The 22,535-nt window shown below is 42.0% G+C and overlaps 1 protein-coding gene across 9 annotated transcripts in view; it reads right to left on the bottom strand.

The window, feature by feature from the left end:
- PPP2R3A (protein phosphatase 2 regulatory subunit B''alpha) overlaps positions 1-22,535 on the bottom strand; it is a 1,177,159-nt gene that overhangs the window by 1,047,394 nt on the left and 107,230 nt on the right. For all 9 annotated transcript variants that reach the window (XR_004540589.1, XR_004540590.1, XR_004540592.1 and 6 more), the window contains one exon: positions 10,370-12,990. Coding sequence is in view for 6 of the 9 variants with exons in the window: in XM_033957843.1 (XP_033813734.1) it covers positions 10,370-12,352 (1,983 nt within the window). In the remaining 3 variants the exon portion in view is untranslated. The remainder of the gene's footprint in view (positions 1-10,369; positions 12,991-22,535) is intronic.

Genomic DNA, 22,535 nt, shown 5'->3' with positions numbered 1-22,535 from the left:
TCACTCAATTAAGACACGCCACATCTGTACTAATAACTTTTACTTTTTTACCTTGTGCTTTTAATTCTATTTCTTGTCAGTCTCTGCCCTGGTGAAAGGCCCAGTGCACACTGGACTGGAACTGGCAGCTGACACCTCTGCTCTTCTAACAGACTTCTTATATTTTTTCCTGCTAAACTTCTTCTGCCTGTAAATTTCAGGTAGTAACCAGTGTGGGCAAGTGTGGGCATAAGTGTATTATTTATGCCAATGACTCTTGCCTAACACGCTTTACCTCGATTTTCTACCTATTAACTAAAGTCTCCCTCCTTCATCAGTGGGAGAATTTCAATCTCAAAGGCTACACACAGACAGGGACATTTAGAAGGCCATATAAATATATGAGCAAGGCCCACGAACCAAGGCAGACTTCTGTAGCCTCAAATATGAACCCTTTTGATTTTCAAGAACTCACAGATATTGTACACAAATATTTTGACAAGAAAGGGGGTCCATATGAGGGTATGTGTGTTTTCCAGAACACACATGGCACAATATTCAGAAACAAATGGTTTCTCATTCTCAGGAGTTTAGAAAGAAAACAAATAAAAGAAAATGCCTTTTTATTCAAGGAATATTAAGGAGAGTTATTAGCCTAAGACAAGAAAACACTGACTTGAACACTCAGTGCCATCAGCTGTCCAAAGACTTAGATGAGGCACAAATTAATATATCCATGCTAAGAACCCAAATTGTTCAAGCTACAAATTCCTTTTTAACTGTAAATAGTAACATAGTAACATAGTAGATGACGGCAGATAAAGAAGGCAGAATTAAAGTATTTAAAGTCAGAATGTGCCTCACAGGGACAGGTTAATGCTGTCTCCTCACAGATTCTGCCGTCTGCACCAGTGCAACATTCACCCTATAATCCATGTAGTCAGTTTATTGAAAAACAAAACACTGTTTTTGTAGCAGGCCAGCGAAAAGGTAAACTAACTACAGATGTAGAACAGGAAGAAGAACCGACAAACGAAAGTGAGGAAAATTCATTACCAGGCCAGAGCAATACCAATAGTACCCCTATAAGTGACACAGCTCCAGTAACTGTAGTGCTGCAGGGACATATGAAGGACAGTGACATTGAAAGAATAGTACAAAAAGTGGGACCTATGCCTTTCAACATAAATGAATGGTGCAAATGGGCTACTGACATACTGATTCACTGGGGTCTAGGGAAATACAAAAGGAACAATGCAAATTTTGATAAGCTTATGCACCTAGCCCTGGGCCCACATTATTATAAATTTGGATCTCTTGTTCATCCATACCAATTTGTAAAGATGGGCATCGAATAACTATTTCACTGCACCTCTTTGCAAGTACTTAGAACTCTTTCACCCCTGCCAACCGATACACCAGAGCAGTTTGCATATAGAGTGTGGGTAATCAACGCGGTACTTAACGAACATGAACATTGGCCCATTTCTTCAGATTATGGTCAGAGAGAACATAAAGAATTCCTATTAGAATTATCTCCCGAGATTACTAAACACCTTCTGTTGTTCTCTGAGGACCCTAAAACTACAAACCTTACAGCCGGGACATAAAAGGAAAAATAGCCGCCACAAAATCGAAGCCCTTGGGCTGCGGCCGAGCGGCCTGTCCTGAAAAATGGACGGAAGAAGAAAAAAATTTTTTTTTTTTTTTTACTAAAAATAAAAGAAATAAAATAAGAACAGCGATTCGTGAAGAAAAAAATACAAACCGCGGTTCAGAGAAGGCACAAAGGAACGAAGTTAAACGCAGAGAGTCAAAGACAGACTTCTTGGCTCCGCGGAAAACTGAGAACTGAGGAGACGCGCCCTGCACTGGGCGGGAAAGCAATCGCACATGTGCGGTGTGGGCGACTCGAAACTTCGAGTTTCTTCAAACAAGTCTGCTTGTGAGGCGTCCGCATCCGGGCTCCGTCGGTGATGTCACCCATATGTGAGAATACCTGCCTGCTTATCCTGGGATAATGCTACAATGCCTAGACGCTATTGGTATCAGGGATGAGGTGTTGAACTGGTGTCGTGGTCTCCTTATGTCCCGTATCTATCAAGTATACACAACTGGGTAAATTTCAAAAAAAGGAGATTTGTTCCCAAATGACCATAAACAGGCAAAAAACTAGTAAAGGAACAAGCTACTTTAAATACCTTTTTAAACGAGAGTGGCGCTCAGAATCCAAGATGGAGTAAAAAACTTCAAATTGGGGTGCAAACCCCTAAAGTGCGTTTTTTATAGAATCAATCATTGCACCATTTTGAGTGAAAAGGTAATAGAAAGTGCTTATTGAAAAACACTCTTGCTTTAAATGTCCAATAAATGTCCAATAAAGTGAAAATGTTCCAACTATTATATAAGTTCAACTACATAAGTTCAAATCAGAACTTATCTTAATGGTTCAGATAGCGTTGACCCGGCGAGGTTCTGACGCATTTCGCCAATCCTGGCTGCCTCAGAGAACCTACTGCACTGCTAGTGAACTACTGCTTAGTTTAAAGGTGCTTCTTTATCTGGTACAAAGGAACTTCTTTTACATTTCCTGTCACAGGAAATGTAAAAGAAGTTCCTTTGTACCAGATAAAGAAGCACCTTTAAACTAAGCAGTAGTTCACTAGCAGTGCAGTAGGTTCTCTGAGGCAGCCAGGATTGGCGAAATGCGTCAGAACCTCGCCGGGTCAACGCTATCTGAACCATTAAGATAAGTTCTGATTTGAACTTATGTAGTTGAACTTATATAATAGTTGGAACATTTTCACTTTATTGGACATTTATTGGACATTTAAAGCAAGAGTGTTTTTCAATAAGCACTTTCTATTACCTTTTCACTCAAAATGGTGCAATGATTGATTCTATAAAAAACGCACTTTAGGGGTTTGCACCCCAATTTGAAGTTTTTTACTCCATCTTGGATTCTGAGCGCCACTCTCGTTTAAAAAGGTATTTAAAGTAGCTTGTTCCTTTACTAGTTTTTTGCCCGTATCTATCAAGTACATTTCAATTATGATCTCTCCGATACCTGGAGCAATCCATCTGGTGTGCCGCAAGGGTCACCTATCCCCATTGCTTTTCAATGTCTACATGTCCTCACTGGGCGTGGAATTAACCCAGCTGGGGATAAAATCCTTCAGTTACTCTGATGACTTTACGATCATCATCCCATTTGCTAACTCTATCTCGGAAACTATTCCCAAGGCATCAGAAGCTATAAATTTGATGGAGCATTGGATGACAGACTTCAAGCTCAAACTTAATTCAGAGAAAACAAAATTTTTCATTGCTTCGCCACATCCGCTTGACATCAAAACACCACTATGCATCAGTAAACTTATTCAGTCCACCATGAAGATACTGGGTGTAACTCTGGATCAATGCCTAACCATGAAAGACCAGGTGGACTCCTTAATCAGAAAGGGTTTTTTCACTCTCTGGAAACTTAAATCCATTAAATCATATTCTGATACTTCAGCATTCAGAATCCTGGTACAATCCCTTGTACTGAGTCAACTTGATTACTGTAACATCGCCTATTTAGTAATCTCCCAAAAGAATATGCGACGTTTACAATTAATGCAAAATGCAGCGGTCAGACTACTCTTCGGGCTAAAGAAATTTGATCACGTGATACCGGCAGTTACACTGGCTACCGATGGAAGCATGCGTAAAGTTTAAGTTCACCTGCCTCTTCTTTAAAGTACTATATGGATTAGCCCCTAAATACATAACTGACCTTTTCTCCTTCTCAGCCAACAGACACAAGAGAAGCTCACATTTGAACTTTGTTTCCTCCCAGTTAGAGGATGTAAACTGAAAAAACACCATGAACACCTTCTCTCACATCAGGCAGCATTATGGGGTAAAAATCTAGGACAATTTATTTTGCCCTCTACTTATGAGGAATTCAGGAAGCGCCTAAAAACACATCTGTTCCTGAAGTACCTAGACAGCTGACCCATACATCTCTTTCTCCTCAATAACGGTTCTCTTGACCTATCAGCCACTTGCTTTCATCTCTTTTAAGTTCAATCAATTTGTACCTTCTTTTATTCTTTTGTAAACCGCATAGAACTTCACGGTACTGTGGTATATAAACTGTTATTATTATCTTTCTCCTCTCCTTCCCATAGTCTGGAATCTCTCTCCTCTCCTGTGGTCTGGCATCTCTCTCTCCTTCCCTCCCTCTTCCCAAGATCTAACATCTCTCTCCTTCTCCTTTCTCTCTTTCTCCTTCCCATTCCAGTGGTCTGACATCTCTCTTTTTCCCATGTATCTCTCTACCTCACTCCTCTCCCACCACCATGTCCAATAAGTCTTTCTCCCACCCTCTCTCTGCCCAACAATTCTCCTTTTTCTTCCTCATATCCACTATCTCTTTCTCTCTCTCAGACATCCAATTCTCCCTTTCTATTCACTCCCTCACCTCAGCATCTCTTTCTCTCACTCTCTCCCTTCTTTCATTCTACGGCTCTCTCCTTCCCTTCATTCTATGTCCCAAGTTCATGCCCCCTCCCTTCTATCATTTGTCTGAAGTTTGTGCTCCTTCTTTCTTGAGTCCCAACATGTCCCTCTCTTTCTCTCCATTCTGTGCCTCAACTAGGTGCCTCCCTCTGGCAGGTGTCTTACATTTTCATTGCTGCCCCCAGGTGTTTTATCTTCTGGCTGGCTCCCTCCTCCTCACTGCCACAGTGTGCAGAAAGCCACAGGCGGCAGCTCCTATGCACATCCTGCACCTAAACCGGAAGCCTTCTCTCTGATGTTGCAACGTCAGAGGGAATGCTTCCGGATGAAGCGCAGGACGCGCGAGGAGCCGCTGCCCGCGGCTTTGTGCACACTGCGGAAATGAGGAGGAGGGAGCTGGCCAGAAGATAAAACACCCAGGGGTGGCAATAAAAAAACCTGCGTACTGTGGGCTGTACAAAACGGCCAGGGGGGCAGGATTCGGCCTGTGGGCCTTATGTTTGACACTTGTGCTCTAGAGCAGTGTTTTTCAACCGCTGTTCCGCGGCACACTAGTGTGCCGCGAGATGTTGCCTGGTGTGCCGCAGGGCCGCCGGGCCCGGAGCTGACAGGGGGCCCGAGGCAGGGGCGCCAGTAGCTCGCCAAGGCAAAGTGAGTCGATCACCCAGGACTCACTTTGTCTTGGCGATCTAATCTATCGGACCTATCAGTCTTCCTCTCCCCGACGTCAATTCTGCATTCGGAAAGGAAGTTCGGGCCAGCCAATCGCTGCCTGGCTGGGCGGAACTTCCTCTCCGATTGTAGAATTGACGTCAGGGAGAGCATGCGTCGGCGTCGGCTTTGGGGCCTGTTATCCATTGGTGGGTCCTGTTCCCCGATGGCAGCGGCAGTGGCAGTGGCTTGGGGAACGGCAGGGAGAAAGAAAGAAAGGGGGCAGGCAGGGAAACAGAGGGAAAGAAGAGAAACAGAAAAAAAAGAAAGAAAGGTCAGGGAGAGAGGAAGAAAAAGTTGGGGGGAGGGAATGAGGTGTGGAGGAGAGAAAGCATACAGGCTGATAGAAGGGAAGAAAGATTGTATGCACAGTCAGAAGAAGAAAGTGCAACCAGAAATCACCAGACAAGGTAGGAAAAATGATTTTATTTTAAATTTAGCAAAGTGGAGGCAGTATTACCACAGTTTTCAAAGGAATTTGCCCAAATAACTTAATAGTTAACTGGGTAAATTCCCAGAGATGAAAACTTCCCTTCACTTACTATGCACAGTTCTGAATTTATATCTGCTGTCTATATTTTACAATATGGTCACCTTTTACTAAACCGCAATAGTGGTTTTTAGCGCAGGGAGCCTATGAGCGTCAAGAGCAGCGCTGACATTCAGCGCAGCTCCCTGCGCTAAAAACTGCTATTGTGGTTTAATAAAAAGGATGGAGGGTATATTTGTCTATTTTTGTATGCTATAAAAACCAAATACAGAGAGAGACTGAGAGCTGTTGACGAAGAGCTACGTGTGTGTCTTTCTTCGATTCCAGCCAGAATATCAGCTTTGTGTTCAGCCAAACAGGCCCAGGTTTCGCACTGAATAAAGTATTTTATAATTTTTATTTCGTAATAAAGTAATTATAAAATACTTTCTTTGTGTTTATTTGATTCCTATTCAAGAGAATTACTTTATATATAGTCAATATAGGCAGAGAGTTAAATTTTTTAACATTTTCTAATGGTGGTGTGCCTCGTGATTTTTTTCATGAAACAAGTGTGCCTTTGCCCAAAAAAGGTTGAAAAACACTGCTCTAGAGAAACAAGGTTTCAACTATATGATCAAGAAAGTTGCCAGTTTAAATAATGCAGTATACTTGTTACTGAAGCCCGGGAAATCTAACTTCCTTTTTGGATTTTACTTTGTGTGTTCTTTTTACATTGATTTAGACACTGGTGCCTTGGGAAAGGTGATGAATTAATAGCCTTGTTTGGTCGAGAGTTCCAGTGAAACAAGTTACCAAGACCAGGAGCCTGGGTGTTTGATGTGCTATTGTGGACTTTAGAAAAGACACTGCTTTAACAGAGTTTTTCTTCCTGAAACCTACTTGTTTCTCTGCATTGACTCTGATCCTGTTTTAGAATAGCATAACTGGACATGTCTGAACTCAGTATTGACCAGCTGAAAACACCAAATAAAGTCTGGAGTTTGTTTAAACACCATTTTTGCTTAAGTTTCCAATTTTTGGGTAACATTCTGACATATTAGACAGAGGCCTAGATTAGCTTACCTGAAGGGCCTTCCCTTTTTCAGGGGAAGCCATTCCAATGGCCAGTAAAGTTGCTGTTAGGGGGCTAGCATGTGACAAGCGGTAGATTTAGATGAGTAGTTTAGGTTTTTGATCGTCACTGGAGATGGGTGCGGTTACATTCCTGGGTTGGTCTATTCCAGAGGTGGAATATTGGAGGTACAGTAGATAAGAGACAACTCATTTAACATCATGTATATTTTGATGCACCTACTAGGTGTGAGATTAGCCTAGGTTTATTAGATGGCTCCACTAACAGATACTATATATGGCTGACATGGACAATTAGAGTTCCAGCTCTTGGCTTTATATTTAAAAGCCTGTTAAAGGATAGGGAAGGGATAATAATAATAATTTATTTCTTATATACCGCTATACCGTGAAGTTCGAAGCGGTTTACAATAAAGATACATTTGACAGTACATGGGATAGAAACGGTTTACAATAAAGATACGTTTAGTCAGTACATGGGATGCAAGTGGGTTACAATACAAGTGGTTTACTATCAAGGTGCATTTTGTCAGTGTATGGGATACAGGTGGGTTATAATAAAGATACATTTAGTCAGTACATGGGTTACAATAAGAACATAAAAACATAAGCAGTGCCTCTGCCGGGTCAGACCACAGGTCCATCCTGCCCAGCAGTCCGCTCCCGCGGTGGCCAAAAACAGGTCAAGGCCTGTCTGAATCATCAGAAGGGGCTCCCCTGCCACCTTGGTTTCCCATTTAAGTTCTGCCCTCCTATCGAAGTCCTAGCCCTCCGGTCTTGCACATGCACGACCAGGTTGGTTTACTCAGTACCCCACGATCCCTCTATCCCTCAGGAATCCATCCAATCCCTGCTTGAATCCCTGTACCGTACTCTGCCTGATCACTTCCTCCGGTAGCGCATTCCAAGTGTCCACTACCCTTTGGGTGAAAAAGAACTTCCTTGCATTTGTTTTGAACCTGTCTCCCTTCAGTTTCTCAGAATGCCCCCTCGTATTTGCTGTCCCCTTCAGTCTGAAGAATCTGTCCCTATCCACCCTCTCTATGCCCCTCATGATCTTGAAGGTCTCTATCATATCTCCCCTGAGTCTCCTTTTCTCCAGAGAGAAGAGCCCCAGCCTATCCAGCCTCTCGGCGTATGAGCAGTGTTCCAGCCCTTTTACCATTTTTGTTGCTCTCCTTTGGACTCTCTCAAGTACCGCCATGTCCTTCTTGAGGTGCGGCGACCAATACTGAACGCAGTATTCCAGATGCGGACGCACCATCGCTCGATACAATGGCATGATGACTTCCCGTGTTCTGGTTGTTATGCCCTTCTTTATGATGCCCAGCATCCTGTTGGCTTTTTTCGAGGCTGCTGCGCACTGTGCAGATGGCTTCAGTGATGCATCCACCAGCACACCCAAGTCTCTCTCGAGTCTGCTGTCTCCCAACAATACCCCCCCCAATTTGTAGTTGAACAACGGGTTCTTTTTCCCTATATGCATGACCTTGCATTTGTCCACGTTGAAGCGCAATAAAGATATGTTTTGTCAGTACATGGGGTGCAGGTGGGTTACAATAAAGATACATTATGTCAGTACATGAGATTCAAGGTGGAAAGTATAATTAGTTTCGGGTCTTGGAATTAGGGGGCGAGGTGGAAGGGTCATGGCGAGGAAGAGTTGGGTATGGGAATTTAAAATTTGTTAAACAGTCGAGTTTTCAGGGATTTTCTAAAGTCTGCGTATGTAGTGGCCTCAAGTATGGGCTTTCCAAGCCATGTGTTCAGCCTAGCTGCCTGGAATGATAACATTCTATCTAGAAACTTTTTGTATTGGTAAGATTTCAAGGAGGGGTAATTAAATAGGTTTGTTTTGCGAGTGCTCTTGTTGGACTCATTGGGGGAGAACTGGGAGATTAGGATGAAAGGTTTGATGGGGATACACTTTTCAAGATTTGCCACACTCATATTTTAAACTCCATGTAGACAGTATACATAGAATTTTCACTTTAGCAAAGGTCTTATTGTGAACTTAGTTGCTGGGTAAAGGTTTTTCTGAATTTTTCAATAATATGAGAGCTTTAAGGATGGTGGAGTAGGTGGGGTCTCTTTAAACTAGGGTTCACACTTTTGTTGGTTTTCTATATGTGATCATAAATGAGCATCTTTTACCCATATACTTTATGAATCTGGGATGTTTTTTAGATAGATGAGGGAAGCCACTGCTTGTCCTGGGATTGCTACTATTGGGTACATATGACCCAATATTGGAAATAGTTGGAAACAGAATATTGGGCTAGATGGATCATTAGTCTGACCCAGTACAGCTATTTATATTCTCTTATGAATCAGCTGGCTTCACCCTCCCCTATCTTTTTGGTGTGGGTTTATTGTAACATCATCTATTTAGGAGCACCCAAAAAAATTCTAAGGAAATTCAGAATACAGCTGTTCGATTGATTTTTGGTTTAAAAAAGAACAACCATATTAGTCCATATTATCATTTACTTCATTGGCTGCCTTTGGAGGCAAGAGTATTATTCAAATTTTCCTGTATCTGCTTTAAGCTGATATCGGGATTGTCTCCAGCTTACCTTTTTCCTCATTTTGTATTACATAGACCATCAAGAGAAACTAGAAACTTCTTATTTGCTTATCCAAAAATTAATGGGTGTAGATATAAGATCTTCATAGATAGGACTCATTTCAAGCTGGTAGGCAACAATCTTGGTTAGGTAAATGTATTCAGCAAGCTATGTTAACCTATTGCAATTTTTGGAAATTAAGACCACTTTGTTCGATAAGTTTATTACTTAGTGAGTTTTATTATTGAAATTCTATTTTACAAATATTTGTATTTTTTACTGTATTATTGTATTTCGATGATTGTCCAGCCCTTTTTAGTGTTAACCGCCTAGAACTTTTGGTTATGGCGGTATAAAAGAATAATGTTATTATTATTATTATTATTTTCTGTAAAGGAGGAAGGCAATTTCCATCTCCCATTTTATCTAGTTAAAATCATTTGAGAATTACCCTTACCACTGTATATTTTTAAATTTTAAAAAGTAATTATGATGTTGCTCATCTTAAGGGAAAATTCATAATTTGTGTATCTGAATTCCTATTTCCATTCATCAAAATTAATATTTGGAATAAATTACTCTTCCCCTTAACTCTGAGGAGCCCCAGTCCTTTCCAATCTTTTTGTAAATTTCTAAAAACTTTTTTATTTGCTAAACATTTTGAAAATTAATCTCTTTTGAAACCTTTGCTCTTACTTTTTTTCAGTTCTTATTTAATTGTTATAAACCGAGTCGAGCTTCCTTAGGTTGCTGACCCAGTATATAAAATTAAGCTTTAGTTTAATTTAGTTCCCCCACAATATTTATCTTTAAATATGTCAATGAAAGATGCAAACTTCTTACTCATTAATGACTCAGCAAATCTGCTATATAATATACATGGTTTGAAAAGTTGCTACATGTGAAGAGAAAACAACCCATAACCTATCTTCTCTACAACATTATATTATAATAGGAAGAAAGGATACCATAGGTCATCTCTCTATCTATACTAGTGCACAGTCTAACTACTACTATAAAATAACAAGAATGGGTATCTTACCTGGATGACTTCTGGTGTCTGCTGAATCAACAATGTGGGGCTCAAGTCCCTGGTTCCTGACCATGCATGGCTCTGATGGGTAATAGACTGAGACTGTGAGGTAGGTGACAAAGTTTCCTGAATGATATACATAACTTCTTTTCCCTTGGACAATATCCCTTTGCCTTTTCGGAATTCTACTAGTTCTTGTGCAAAGTCCTCAATGCTCTCCAGGATTCGTAGCAAGAAGGTTCTGTCCTCCTCCTCCTCAGTTTTATGTTTAGTTTCTTTCATTTTTAATATGGAGGAAGAAGAATCTTTTCTGACAGGGAAAGATGTTTTACCCTTGTTTAGTAGAGAAGGGATGCTCTCCTTCACAGGAGATGCTGTCAGAGTATTTTCAATTCTTTCTGAAAAATTCTCCAGGTCCAACAACAGTCTTTCAATCTCTTTACAATCTCTGCTTTTAGTACATTCCCCTGTATCTTCTTCAGCAGCTTTGACTAGGAAATGGTCTGTCTTGGAGTCCTCCTTTAGGGAAATGGAGTCAGAAAAAAAGAGAGAGTCCTTCCCTGCAACCCCACTTGTGATACTACCATAGTCAACCCCAAAGTTTGAAGGAAACTCTTCTCTCCTACCACTTTTTGGCCTGATTACAGGGAACCCTTCTCTGAATTTCTTCTTATTCTTGTCCCAGTCCAATTCTTCTTCAATGGACAGAGATTCTATGGAATCATTGGATCTTTTTTCACAGCTTCTGAAGAAACTGGCTGAAGAAGAAAAAATCTCTGTATCATCAGCTGATTGAGAAAGAGTGTGGGTGAACTTCAAAGCTCTTGAATGACTCTGTTGCATGCAATCAGTCAAAGATCTGGAACATGTGATTGGAGTGTCATTAGCCTTTCTATCAGTTCTAACATGTGGAGATGCTTGAGACTCAACTATAAAGGGAGGCAAACTTTTCTCAGATGGTGGAGACTGAACAACATCTTCATATTTAGGAGGTTGCTCATGACCAAAGATCAGGGAGAAGGGAGTCTGTTGCAAACTGTATAAACTGCCCACCAGCTCACTAGGCTCAGTACATCCAGAAGAACTATGCTCAAGCTCAAAAGGCAGCTTCTTGAGGTATGAAGAAAGCCTTGCCATTACATTCATGTAAATCATATCTGGACTGGCAAAACAATCACTGCCACTACTTCCATCATCACTATTGCTACCTGTTTGTCGTACAGACTTTTTCTTGATGCACTGCTTGATAATGTCTGTACATTTCTTTAAGTCTTCTGAACATTTTAATAGGATGTCTAGGCACATCTTTATGTCCTTCTCAGAGCTAGAGTTATCCAGTTTATGCTTCTCCAGAATCTGGGCAATCAGTTTCTCTTCAGATGAACATTGGAGGTACAGAGAAGCCACAGTATTCATGTTCTGCTCCAGCCCTTTCTTCTCCATCTGAGAGCCCTGCAAAAGACCAATTGACAGGCTTTTCTCGTCATCACCATAGTTTAGGTCAAAATCAGATGACTTTTGAATGAATGACTCTGGTTGAACTTTCCTGCCCTTCCGGTAGGTCACATGATTACCGGTACTACTTTTAAGTTTCTCAAATGAGAATTCCTTCATTTTCCCACTGGCAAGATTAATGGCTTCCCCAGTGATGTTCTTTGGCATGCTGGTGCCTTGCAAAACAGCCCCTTTTTTGATCCGTGAGACACTGGAGAGAATGTGGTAGTAATCCTCACTTCTAACTGAGCTTAATCCATTTTCAGAAGCAGGATGTTTATGAGATACTCCTGTAAACCAGCTACCAGTTGCATGGATCTGCGGGACACACATAAGCTGTACACAGACACTGTGATGAGCCACTGTGCAGTCTAGATCATATTTAGAGACCTGGCAGTTCCCAGTGCAGAAATGCACAGTCTGTTGGAAGTGCTGGTCTATCATTACACTGCCATAACTATTTACAGTGCTTATGACAAGACTGTATGGTGCTGCCATACCACCAATATCTGATTAAACACTCAAAAGCAATAATGAAACCAAACTAGTTGGGTAGAGATGTGTTGTCAGAAGAAAACAGCTACCCTGCAGATTCTCATGGGATCACCATATGGGATCTTGAAAGTGTTCAAGTATCATCCTCTAAAGAGAGGGATCTAAGACGATATTACAAGTAGGAGCTCTATGCAGTATGGAGGAGGAGGAGGAGAAGGGCTGCAGCAAGGCTTCAGAAAGAAAAAAAAGCTATCAACATTAAGTGTAAAAGTCCAGTTCTTAGAAGAGCTGAATTTGAGCTGTGCATTCAGATTACAGTCATCCCTGCTCAGTGTGTGGTATCAGCAAGGGTCATATGATACATGTAATTCATCAAATTTATATTCTATGATCTGTCTGGTCAACAAGCTACGGATTTCACTGTTACTGCCACAACTGTAAGCCCAAGAAGGTGAAATAATCAGCAGATATAAAATTATCACAAGTTTTAACAAATTCCCTGTTCACTTTTGTTTCACTGGTGTTCTCCTTAGGAAGAGGAATGAAGGGACATGAGAGTACAGTAGCTGATGGATACAGATGCAGTCAAAGAATATATCAGTCCTGGTAGGCAGAAATCAGCTCTGACACAGAAGAATGATCTGCAGAAACACAAAAAAATTAACATTAATAACAGAATCTAACTGTATGAAAAATAACACCTGCAAAAAAACTATTAAAAACTTCACCTGAAGATAACCCATTAGATGAGGCTTTTCTATCATTTAAATACTAGGTAGAAGAGCCAGGATACCACTAAATGTATGGTAAGCTATGCTCAATGTTAATTTTATTTTAATTTTAGATTTTATAGAAGCAGAAAAAATGAAGGCAGAAAAAGAACATATGGCTTATCAAATCTGCCTATACTATCCATTCCAACTACTATCTACAATCTCTTCTCCTTTACAAATCCTCTGTACTTCTCATGCTTTCTTGAATTCACATACAGTCCTTCCATTACCTCAACAGAGGTCATTCCTAACATTACTCCCAAATCTAACCCCTTTAACCTTCATTCTATGCCTCCTCATTCCATAGTTTACATTCATTTAAAAGAGGCCCACATTCTGCACATTTGTGCTAAGCATCTGAATTATTTATGTTATCTCTCCCTCACGCCTTTCTTCTAAAGTATACATATACATATTAAGATCTTTATGTCTATCCCTATATGCTTTAAGATGAAGATCACTGACTATTTTAGTAGCCATATCCTTGACCAAGTCCATCAAGTTTATATCTTTTTGAAGGCACTACCTCCAGAATCGTATAGTACTACAAATGATATCTGACCACCTCTATTTTCCTGCTGACCATTCCTTTCCCTAAGTACCCTAGCATCTTTTCTGGCTTGTGTTATGAACTTTTCTCACTGTTTTGCTACCTTAAGACTACTAAAAATATATCACCTCTAGGTCACACACATCCTTTGTGCACAGAAATACTTTCATCCCCTATTCTACACCTCTCTCTTATACTTGCATGAGTATCAGACAACAAGTCCTCACATTACAATTCGACTTAGCTAGTGCATTTCATGTGGGAGACCATCAACTCCTATTACTGATCCTAAATCATCTAGGAATAAGCAGTAAAGTGCACACTTGGATAGTAGAATTTCTAGCAAAGAAAATATACAGCATAAACATGAATGGAGAAAGTTTGGAAGAATGGTCAGCATCAAGCAGAGTGCCCCATGGCTCACCACTCTTCCCAAATATTTCAACATACTAGTGTCAACATTAGGACACTTCTTAAGACAAGAAAAACCTCGCTTAGGTCCTATACTCAAAACTCACCATGCAACAATTGATGCTAAACCAGTTTTAACCTGTTTAACATCGAAGTATTGCATCTATCAATGCCCCAAATGGCAAATCACATTTTTTTTTCACGGTTTGTAGCAGCCTCCGATAATTGTATTCAAATGTTTTACAATGAGCTCATTAATATTAAAATAAGCACTCCAATTGATGCCCAGATGATGCACCAGTTCTTAACCCACTGAAATCTTCGACAGGTCTGTAGGTGCTGGTAGCATTAAAAAGGCTCAGATTTCTTTTTTAATGGGCACAGACATTGTGGACCTGATTTTGTATAAGACAACGATCTCAGCTGCTGCCTAAGAAGCAGCTGAGAATCGTGTGTCAATCACGCACCAGCATCCCATATAGAATGGCATCTACCTTAAGGCACAGGCGCCTTATCCCCCCCCCCCACCCACCCCGATTCTCTAACCAGCGCCCATGTCAACCAGCGCTGGTTAGAGAATCGCACCTGCCTAATCGCAAAGATTGGCGTTTCAGCCGCCTATCTTAGCTGAGGAATCCCTTGCCATCAGCTGATCGCAGCACGGAAATCCCCGATCAGCTAAGCCAACAGGACTCCCCAAAACCATGGCTTCAAGGAGTCTTGCCAGCTCAGCTGATTTGGGGAAATTCCCCTGCTGCGATCAGTTTAGCCAGCTGCGGCAGGGAGAGAAAGCCCCGACAACCATCCCTGAGATCAGCTGGAGGGATGCCCAGTCCCTCCTACCTGACAACCCACACCTGACACCCACCCCCTGAGATCAGCAGGAGGGATGTCCACTCCCTCCTGTCTTTTTTTAGTTCAATCTTTAATACATTTTTAACATCTTACAAATAGTGCAATTCACAAATAAATCGTATCATATGTAAACTTACATTAGGAAGATTTTTGTAAAATCACAACAAACAATTTACCCCTCCCTCCCTCACCCAAACCCCCCACCCTACCACCCTCCCATTTGTCTGGCAGGTCATTCATACAATCACACACACTGCCTAACAAAACCTTCTAAAGTAGTGTTCTTCAAACTTTTTACACCTATGAACCGGCAAAAATAAAATAATGATTTCGTGGACCGGCAAACTACTAAGATTGAAATTTTTTAAAACCCCATCGTCGCCCCATCCCCATGAGCACGGTCCCGTTAACCATCTGATCCCATCCGCACAAGCCTCAAATAGTTATGATTTTATATTGAACATATTTTATTAAAGTATAAAAAGAAACAATATTCTGTACAATTGTCATTTTATAAATATAAATAATACAGGGCAAGGATCAACAAAACCCCCGTCTCCCCTCCCCTTCACATATATCCCCTCTACTAGCAAAGAAAACTGAATAAGCCAAATTATTACAGAACGCTACACAAATATCATGCTAACAGAATACCGCACTCACACATGGCAGGAATGGTGTTAGGGGGAGTGCAACTAGGGCAACTGCCTCCTGGTCAGAGAGAGCCCTAAGCCAGCTGGAAGCTAAAGAAGTACTGCCTGTGCTTTGCACTCCCCAGTTATGTCTAACATCAGCTCTAGCAGGATACATATTTTAAATCTGATATATTCTAATCACAAGATAGAAATAAAATTATTTTTTTCTACCTTTTGTCATCTCTGGTTTCTGCTTTCATCGTCTTTTCATTCTCTTCCATCCAGCGTCTGCCCTCTGTCTCTTCAATCCAGCATCTGCCCCTTCCATCCACTGTCTGCCCTCTCCCCCTCCCATATGATATCTGCGTTCTTTCTATGCCCCTTTCTCCTACACCAGATCTAGCATTTTTGTCCCTCTTTCCTTATTTCTCATCTGACCCCCCTTCCCAGCATCGATCTCTCTCTACTTTGTCATTCCTCTGTCTCTCCCCTTTCCCTCATCTGATCTCTCCATTCCATCCTGACTCCTTTCCCTCCTCTAATCTCCCTTCCAATTTTCCTCCTCCCTGTCCAGCAGTAACTCTCTTCCCTTCCCTTTCCCTTCTCCCCTGTCAGCAGTATCCCCTTCCCCTCCCTTGTCCAAGAGTACCCCTTCTCCCTTCCCTCCTTCCCTCTCCAGCAAATGTTTCCTCTATGTAGGCTAGCAGAAGCTCTGTGTGCTTTTAACTTCGGCACACAGCTGCTCCTAAGCAGTATTTTAGCCGCGGTTTCATGAGGCAGCCTCGGGGCCTTTGGTAGGCAGGCCCACATCGCATCATCGAAGCAGACCAGCCTAGCAAAGGTCCCGAGGCTGTCTCATGTAACTACAGCTAAAATACTGCTTAGGGAAGCTGTGTGCCGAAGTTAAAAGTACACAGAGCTGCCGCTGCTGGTCTGGGGGTGCAGAGAGAAAGGCAGGAGCAGGAGACATACGCAGCAGGAGTTCCGGTGGTGGAAAGCAGGAGTCCCGGCATAGCGACAGCAACAGGAAGTTGCATGTCAGCTGATGCCGGCACCTTTTGTTGCGGTGGAGACCCGAATCCTTCACTGACCGGCAAGATTTTTTTGCGGACTGGCAGTTGAAGAACTGTGCTCTAAAGGGCCCCCCACCTCTACAAAGGAGGCCATATTCCCAGATCTTTCAGCTAAATTAGCTTCATATCGAAAACAGAGGCATACTGTTTCCCACCAAAAATGAAAGTTCAAAAGAGTAAAGTTTTTCCAGTTTTTACTATTACTGTAATGTCACTCCAGACAATATCAGGAACAACTTATTTTTGTGTACCATCAATAAGGTTACTAAAGTAACGCGTGTTCCATATATCACCGTGCCATATGAGAAAGGTATACGAACTTCAAATAAAGTTTCAAGTTTCAAGTTTATTAAAAGATTTTTTAAACCGCTTAATCAGGTTTCTAAGCAGTGTACAATATTAAATTTACATAAAAACATATTAAAACTGGGGATACTGGATAAAATCCAAGTGTCATAATAAAGCACTGATAAGACGTATAGACCTACTTCAAACAATAGGAAAATGGGGGAGAACTACAATTGTAAAAGAAAAGTGCAACAAAAAAGGAAAAATACAATAGGTTAGGGTAAAAAATAATAATTTTGATTTAATTTTTGTCCTTAAGAGGACAGTTGTTGTCCAAAAGCATCCTGGAATAAGAATGTTTTTAGTTTTGCTTTAAATTGTTTTATATTGGATTCACTACGCCAGTGGCGTACCAAGGGGGGGGCGGGGGGGGGGCGGTCCGCCCCGGGTACCAAGCCCTGAGGGGGTGCTCCCGGTCCGGTCCAGTTACCCCCCCCTGCGCCGGGTGTCGCGTCTGGAAACAGCCTGCAGCAAGATCGCGATGCCAGAGATCTTTGCCTGCTTCGACTGTTTCCTCCGCCACGGTCCTGCCCCTCCTCTGATGTCAGAGGAGGGGCGGGACCGCGGCGGAGGAAACAGCCGAAGCAGGCAAAGATCTCTGGCATCGCGCGATCTTGTTGCAGGCTGTTTCCCCAGGGCAGTAGCGTACCAAGGGGGGCGAGGGGGAGGTCCATCCCGGGTGCCGCCTTAGGGGGGGGTGCACAGCTGGCCCGGTCCCTATCGCGCTCCTACCCTCCCAGCCAAAGCAGCATCGGCGCCATTATCGAAAAAGGTAATGGCGCCAGGCCTTGGAGCACCAAGGCAGACCGCTTCTCCCCCCTCCCAGCCGAAACCCCGCTGACCATCCTATCTCTCTCCCCCCCAAGTGAACCTTTCTGACCCTCCCAGCGAAAGCAGCAAACCTCCCTCCAGTAGCGTCGGCTTTATCCTCCCTCTGCCGCATCACTGATGACGTCATCAGTAACGCGGCAGAGGGAGGAGAAAGCCGCGAAGGAGGTTTGCTGCTCTCGCTGGGAAGGTCGGAAAGGTTCACGGGGGGGGGAGATAGGAGGGTCAGCGGGGGTTCGGCTGGGAGGGGGGAGAAGCGGACTGCCTCGGTGCTCCATTACCTTCTTCGGGCAGCAGCAGCGTTTACAATTCGCTGCTGTTGCCGGCTTCAGGCCTTGTTCTCTGCCGGGTCCTGCCTACTTCCAGTTTTCATGAAGACAGGACCCGACAGAGAGGAAGGCCTGAAGCGGGCAACATCAGTGAATTGTGAATGCTGCTGCTGCCCGATGAAGTTCAGGACATCAGGACATCGGGGAAGGAGCAGGGAGAAATCGGCTGCTGGCTTGGGGGTGAGGGTAGGGAAAGAATCGTGGAAGTGGAGAAATCGGCACGATGGCTTTGTGCAGGCTAGGGGGAGAGAGAAAGAAAGGAAAAAATAAAGAGGGGGGGCCAGGGGGAGAGAGAAAGAAAGGCAGAAAGAAAGAGGGGGACTAAGGGGAGAGAAAGAAAGGCAGAAATAAAGAGGGGGACCAAGGGGAGAGAAAGAAAGGCAGAAATAAAGAGGGGGTCAAGGGGGGAGAGAAAGAAAGGCAGAAAGAAAGAGGAGGGCCAGGGGGAGAGAGAAAGAAAGGCAGAAAGAAAGAGGGGGACCAAGGGGAGAGAAAGAAAGGCAGAAATAAAGAGGGGGGTCAAGGGGGAGAGAAAGAAAGGCAGAAAGAAAGAGGGGGGCCAGGAGGAGAGAGAAAGAAAGGCAGAAATAAAGAGGGGAGCCAGGGGGAGAGAGAAAGAAGAAGGATCAGAAGAAGGACCAGAGACTCATGAAATCACCAGACAAAAAAGTAGGAAAAATGATTTTATTTTCAACTTAATGATCAAAATGTGTCCGTTTTGAAAATTTATATCTGCTGTCTATATTTTGCACTATGGCCCCCTTTTACTAAACCGCAATAGAGTTTTTTAGCGCAGGGAGCCTATGAGCGTCGAGAGCAGCGTGGGGCATTCAGCGCAGCTCCCTACGCTAAAAACCGCTATCGCAGTTTAGTAAAAAGGGAGGGGGAATATTTGTCTATTTTTGTATAGTTGTTACTGAGGTGACATTGCATAAAGTCATCTGCCTTGACCTCTTTGAAAACCCGCGGAATATAAATGATAATTAACATTTTCTCTGCGTACAGCGTGCTTTGTGTTTTTAAAATTTTATTGTTGGTAGATCATTTTGACTTGGCCACAAAGGTAAGGGGGAGGGAGGGAGGGGAACTGCTGAAAGACATCTAATAATCCTTGCAGGCTTGACTGCAGGGAATTATTTTTGTAAAATCATGTTTTGTTATGTGACTTTTGTTATCTAGACTTTAATTTCTATGAATGAATAGAATGAAAATGATATAAAATTACTTGCTTGTTTTTATGTGCGTGCGCTGAAGGAAAGTGGAGAGAGAGTGGGCTGAGGATGCTGAAGGGAAATGGGGAAGAGAGTGGGGAGAAGACGCTGATTTATAAATTGACAATTGTACAGAATATTGTTTCTTTTTATACTTTAATATAAACAATTCAAGGCTTGTGTGGATGGAATCAGGTGGTTTGCGGGGATGGGGACCGAGCTTACGGGGATTAGTCCAATAAAATTGTATTTTTTTATATCTCATTATTTGTTTTATTTTTATTTGTTAATTTATAAAGTGGTGATTGTTATGTATCAGTTTTTTCAAATTTACATCTACTGTCTTTATATTTTGCACTGTATTAGAGGACATGTGTTACTGTTTTTTGTGGTGTTGCATTGTATCCAGGGTCTGGTTTCTTGGCGGATCAGTTTAACTTTTGTCTACATATTTCTATTTTTAGTTTGTGATTATTCCATTTTGGGCGAGGGTGTATCTCTGTTCTGTGTGTATGAAAAAGACATAGTTTTCAGTTGGCATTGACTACAGGACCAATTGACTGTGCGGGATCTGGCTTGTTTAGTTTTACAATGTATGTGTTGGTGTTCTAGTGCTCACTGCAGTGTTTAAGATGCAGCCTTTTCCTAGGTACACTCTTGTGGTGCGATATGTAGATTGGTACTAAAAATCATATTTTTCATATAGATGGGGGGGGTGTCAAAAAATGATGGGCCCTGGGTGCCACATACCCTAAGTACACCACTGCCTGCAACTACTCCATATGTACTTCTAATGTCATGACAATTTAGACATAATTTATGTTTTGTTATGTTTGGAATAATGGTTACATATATGAGGTTCAATAAAAGAAAATTTTCACTGCCTGTTTCTATTCTGACCATTTATTCCATTTCATGGTTATTGCAAAAAAAAAAAAAAAAATTTTTTTTACATGGGGGGGGGGGTGTCAAAAAATGATGGGCCCCGGGTGCCACATACCCTAGGTACGCCACTGCACTACGCAAATGGTTAGGCAGTGAATTCCAGAGAATAGGGGCAGTGACGGCAAAATTATTGGAGCGCAATGTATTGATTAATTTTAAAGAAGGTATGACGAGAAGATTCTGAGACATTGAACGAAGAGATTTTAAAGTATTATAAGGAATTAAAAGTCTGTTAATGAACTCTGGTTGATTGTTTAATTTTGTTGTAAATGTTAAAAGTAAGATTTTATAACTGATTCTATGTTCAACAGGTAACCAATGTGCACTAATCAGAAGAGGTGAAACGTGATCGTATTTCTTTGTGCCACAAATGATCTTAATAGCTGTGTTTTACACAATCTGAAGCCGTCTAATTTCTTTTTTTGTAATGCCCTTATACAGGGCATTACAGTAGTCTATACATTGTATTTTATTCCAAAATTCTTGCCAGAATGTTTGAACCAGCGGGCAATAAAACAATAGATGGTCCAGTGGACCCACCACCTTCTTACAACTCCAACATGCATTAGATCTGGAAGCATCCAATTTTTTGTAATTTAACTGGTGTCCACAATGTTCTGTAAAGCACAAATAAAGAGTTTGTCGCAAAGATGCTGAAGCCATATATCGTATCCTTTGAGACCATATCTTCTTCCAATTCTCAGATGAAACAGTACATTGAAATTCTCTACATCAAACAAACTGAAGGCCAGAAAGAGGTTTCTTAAGTAAATATAAGCATAAAAGCTTATTTCAACTAGAAGCCTCATGACTTTAAAACCCAACAGTAAAACATATAACAGGTAAACTTGGTTGCTCTTTCAGAGCAGTAAGCGACGAGAAGCCGGCTGTAATAGTATGCTGGAGTTGCAGCCATTTAAAGCATTGAGAGAATGGCAGTTGAAATTTCTGTTGTAAAGTCTGAAAGGTCACCAAATGTCCTTGACATCACATCCTGCAAGGTTCTAATACCTGCTTGCATCCAGGTTTTCCAAAGAATCATGGAGCCGTTAATTGTAATTGCAGAGCTCAACCATAGAGATATTTGTGTAGAACCTTTAGTTGGAGTAAGAAGCAAACCATCCAAAAAAATAAAACTTGCCACATAGATTTAAAAATTTCATTGTCTCTCTATATATGTGGAATTCGTATACCCATCAAATGGCTAAGTTGGAGCGGTGACATCAAAGCAGACTCTAAATGTAGCCAATCAGGCACTTGCTCATATAATTCTGGCAATATCCAATACATTCCTTGTCTCAATATATAAGCACAATGGTATAATCTGAAATTGGGAAAGTTGACGCCCCCCAACTCTTTAACTTTCTGTAATGTTGCAAGTGAGTAGTATAATGGGTACACCTCATGTCAAAATGATTGACAGCTGTCAGAGATAAGGATCGACCAATCAGCGTTCACTTCCAGGTTAAGCCCGCCCAGACCATGCCCCCGCCCGCCCATGGCCCCACCCCACTCTCTTGCCCATGTCCCTCCCCTCCCATAGGAATGAATGGTGGTAGCCCCGCCTATCATGCCCTGCCCCTCCCATGGCCCCGCCCCTCATGTCCCGCCCTGGAAATGCACTTTTTGATGACATCACCGGAAATGGGGGCATGTTTGACCCCGGAAATACGCTTTCTGATGACATCACCAGAAATAGGAGTGCCTGCCCCTACCGGAAGTGCACATTCTGATGACGTAGGCAGAAATAGGGTAAATGAAGCGACGGAAATGTGCTTTTCTGACCACGTAGGCGGAAATAGGGGAAACAGACTTAGTCAAAACCCTCCCGGAAATGATGTGGCCAGAAAAAGAAGTGTCTTTATTTTAACAGTTTTTAGTTAAAAGACAGGGTTTAAGAGCTCATGGATAGAGCAGATCACAAAACAAAAGACATTCACAAAATTTTTCCTGTTTTTAAAACAGACCAGAAACAATTGTAAAAAGGTTGCATTTATTTATTTATTTTTTCTTTTCTGGTTTTAACACACTTTCAGTAGGAATTCTAAGCTAATGTTTAATCGGCCAGCTCCCCTATTGTCATGGTAACAGCTGATAAGCCCCTTGCAGCCCCCCTCCCCTGATAAAGCCAAGGGGGAGAGGTGGAGGTGTGTTTAAACATGTCTGAACTTATCCTGGCCCCCTACTGTTGTCTTAACAATCTGAGAAAAAAAACCAAAAGCAGCTGT

The sequence above is a fragment of the Geotrypetes seraphini genome, chromosome 9 (assembly GCF_902459505.1).
Source record: "Geotrypetes seraphini chromosome 9, aGeoSer1.1, whole genome shotgun sequence".
Classification (NCBI taxonomy): domain Eukaryota; kingdom Metazoa; phylum Chordata; class Amphibia; order Gymnophiona; family Dermophiidae; genus Geotrypetes; species Geotrypetes seraphini.
This window is presented reverse-complemented; position numbering and strand designations above follow the sequence as displayed.